Raw genomic sequence first — 2,472 nt, 5'->3', positions numbered from 1 at the left:
AAAATTTTGTTTTTGCGAAAGTTTTTGGATTTTTTTAAATACTGTGAACATTGAAAAAACATGTGTTACCTAGAAATACTTTATTTATTTATTTGTAATCAATAAAATATATTTATAAAAAATTCTAATTGTTAAAATTCGGAAATTTTGCAATTCGGATATTTTATAAATCGGCAACTTTCTGTCGCGAATTTTATTAATCGGGAATTTTCCAATTCGGTAATATTATAAGCTATCCAGTATTTTAATATTCGAGAATTTTTCAATTCGGTAATATTATAAACAGTCGAGAATTTTGCAATTCGGAAATTTTATACTTCTGAAATTTTATTACTGGTGAATTTTATTTTTCGGCAATTTTCCAATTCGGTAATTTTATTATTCGTGTATTTTATTATTTGGGAATTTTCCAAATCGGTATTTTTATTTTTTGGCAATTTTATTATTCGCGAATTTGATAAATCGAGAATTTTCTAATTAGGAAATTTTACAGTGTCGGGAATTTTATTTTTCGGGATTTTTCAGTCGTCCCAACTTTCTGTTACAATAATTGTTCAGAGTGAAAAATCATTTTCAATTTTGCTAACAATTCAAGAAAATTTTTTATTCTTTTGAAATCTTTCACAATTCTTAAAAAAACATTCTACAATTTTTGTTTGAAATCTGCAAAAATCTACATTTCATTTTAAATTCAGCTGTAAGTATTTGAAATTATTTCAAGTTCTAAATTTAATACGAATCTTTTTAAAACTTATAAATATCTCTTAATATTACTCTAATATTTCTACAAATAGTACGTGTTCTATTATTATTTATAAATTCAAAACAATTTTTTTTTAATTTGTAAGATTTACTAGAAGTTATAGAAAAAATTCAAAAATTATTTTGAATTTGGAAAACTTGAAAACCACTTCTAGATTTCTCAAGATTATTGTATAAAATTTTAAAGTTTTTAAAGGATGCCTAGACTATTTAAAATTAAAATAATTTAACTTCTAATTTAAGAACTGTTAAGTTCGAAAATTATTTTTCAATTTTTAATGTTTCCACCTTAAAATTACTTAAAATTATATAATTTTGCAAAATTTAAAGTTCATTGCTTGATTCTTTAATTTAGATGATTGAAAATGCTAACGTGGATTTATATTTTTTGCACTTGATCTGAATCTGTGAATTTTATAATTGATAAAAGTTCAAAATTTTGCAATTTATGTGGATTTCATTTGACAATGTTTAATTGAAAAGTGTTAATACCTTCCATTTGGTAAGTGTACATTTTTTAGCATTTGAATACACAATCTTTGAATTGAAAACTTTTAAACTTCAATTTTAAAAGTTAGGAGTTCAAAGGTTCTACTTTGAATGCTTTAATTTATTGTTTATTGTTTATTACTTTATATGGAAAAATGTTTAGAATATAGTTTGATTTTTTAATTTTCATTGGCCGTGAAAAATGTTTGCGAACCGGGAAATGATCGGGAATTTTTTTCTTCGATTAAAACGGTCATCCTGTATCTGTTGCGGTTAGTAGGAATTGATTGGTATATGCGTCTAAAAGCAGTGAATTTTACCATCTTTGCAAATTATAATTTTTTTTTTTTTAATTAAAAAGATTTAAAAAATCTAAAAAAATTTGTTTTTCCAGAACTATCGGAAAATTATTTTTATTCAACAGACATTTTTTTAAATGGCATGCGACTGATTTGATTTTTTTTTTAAATCCTTTTGAATTGAACTTGACTTTTTTTAATTTAATGAATTTATCCTGAATTTGATACCCTTTTGAGTGCGAAAAAAGTACCCCTTGGTACCTAGATTTTATGTCGCAGGCCTGCATTATGAAAAGTAAAGCAAATCTTTCGGAATTGATTTACAGATTCATTGGTTCAGCATCTTCAACAGTTTCATGATGGTAATTTTCCTTGTGGGATTGGTATCCATGATCTTGATGCGAACCCTGAGAAAAGATTATGCGAGGTACAGCAAAGATGAGGAAATGGACGACATGGAGAGAGATTTGGGCGATGAGTATGGGTGGAAACAAGTTCACGGTGACGTCTTTCGACCTGCGAGTCATCCTATGTTGTTCTCGGCTCTCATAGGAGCAGGTTATCAGGTATTAGAACTTTTCAACCTTTTTTCTTTATCCTTTTCTTTTTTTTTCTTCTTTTTTTCCCCCCAAGAATTGCATTTAAAGTTTTATAAAATGTCATTTTTTTATTATTGTAATAACAAGACAAATTTGAATTTTTATCTCTATCAATTAAGATTACGAATTTCCCGTAACAATTATTTTGCATAATTATAATTTCCTAATAAGTATAATTTTATTGTTTCAATATATTTTAATCATTTTGAAATATTTTCGGGTATTTTGAATGATTTAAAGGCTCTTTCAGGAGATCTATAATTTTTCAAATTATTTCTGAGGAAATGATTTTAAGGATTTTCAAATATTTCATCATGTTTCCA

General features: G+C 25.6%; 1 protein-coding gene across 1 annotated transcript in view; it reads left to right on the top strand.

The window, feature by feature from the left end:
* LOC117177964 (transmembrane 9 superfamily member 3) overlaps positions 1 to 2,472 on the top strand; it is a 44,249-nt gene that overhangs the window by 16,424 nt on the left and 25,353 nt on the right. Inside the window, exon 5 of the mRNA XM_033369105.1 lies at positions 1,877 to 2,116. Within this exon, the coding sequence (XP_033224996.1) occupies positions 1,877 to 2,116 (240 nt within the window). The remainder of the gene's footprint in view (positions 1 to 1,876; positions 2,117 to 2,472) is intronic.

Source organism: Belonocnema kinseyi, chromosome 8 (genome assembly GCF_010883055.1).
Source record: "Belonocnema kinseyi isolate 2016_QV_RU_SX_M_011 chromosome 8, B_treatae_v1, whole genome shotgun sequence".
Lineage (NCBI taxonomy): Eukaryota > Metazoa > Arthropoda > Insecta > Hymenoptera > Cynipidae > Belonocnema > Belonocnema kinseyi.
The sequence above is the reverse complement of the archived record's forward strand: the minus strand, read 5'-3'. Positions and strand labels throughout refer to the sequence as shown.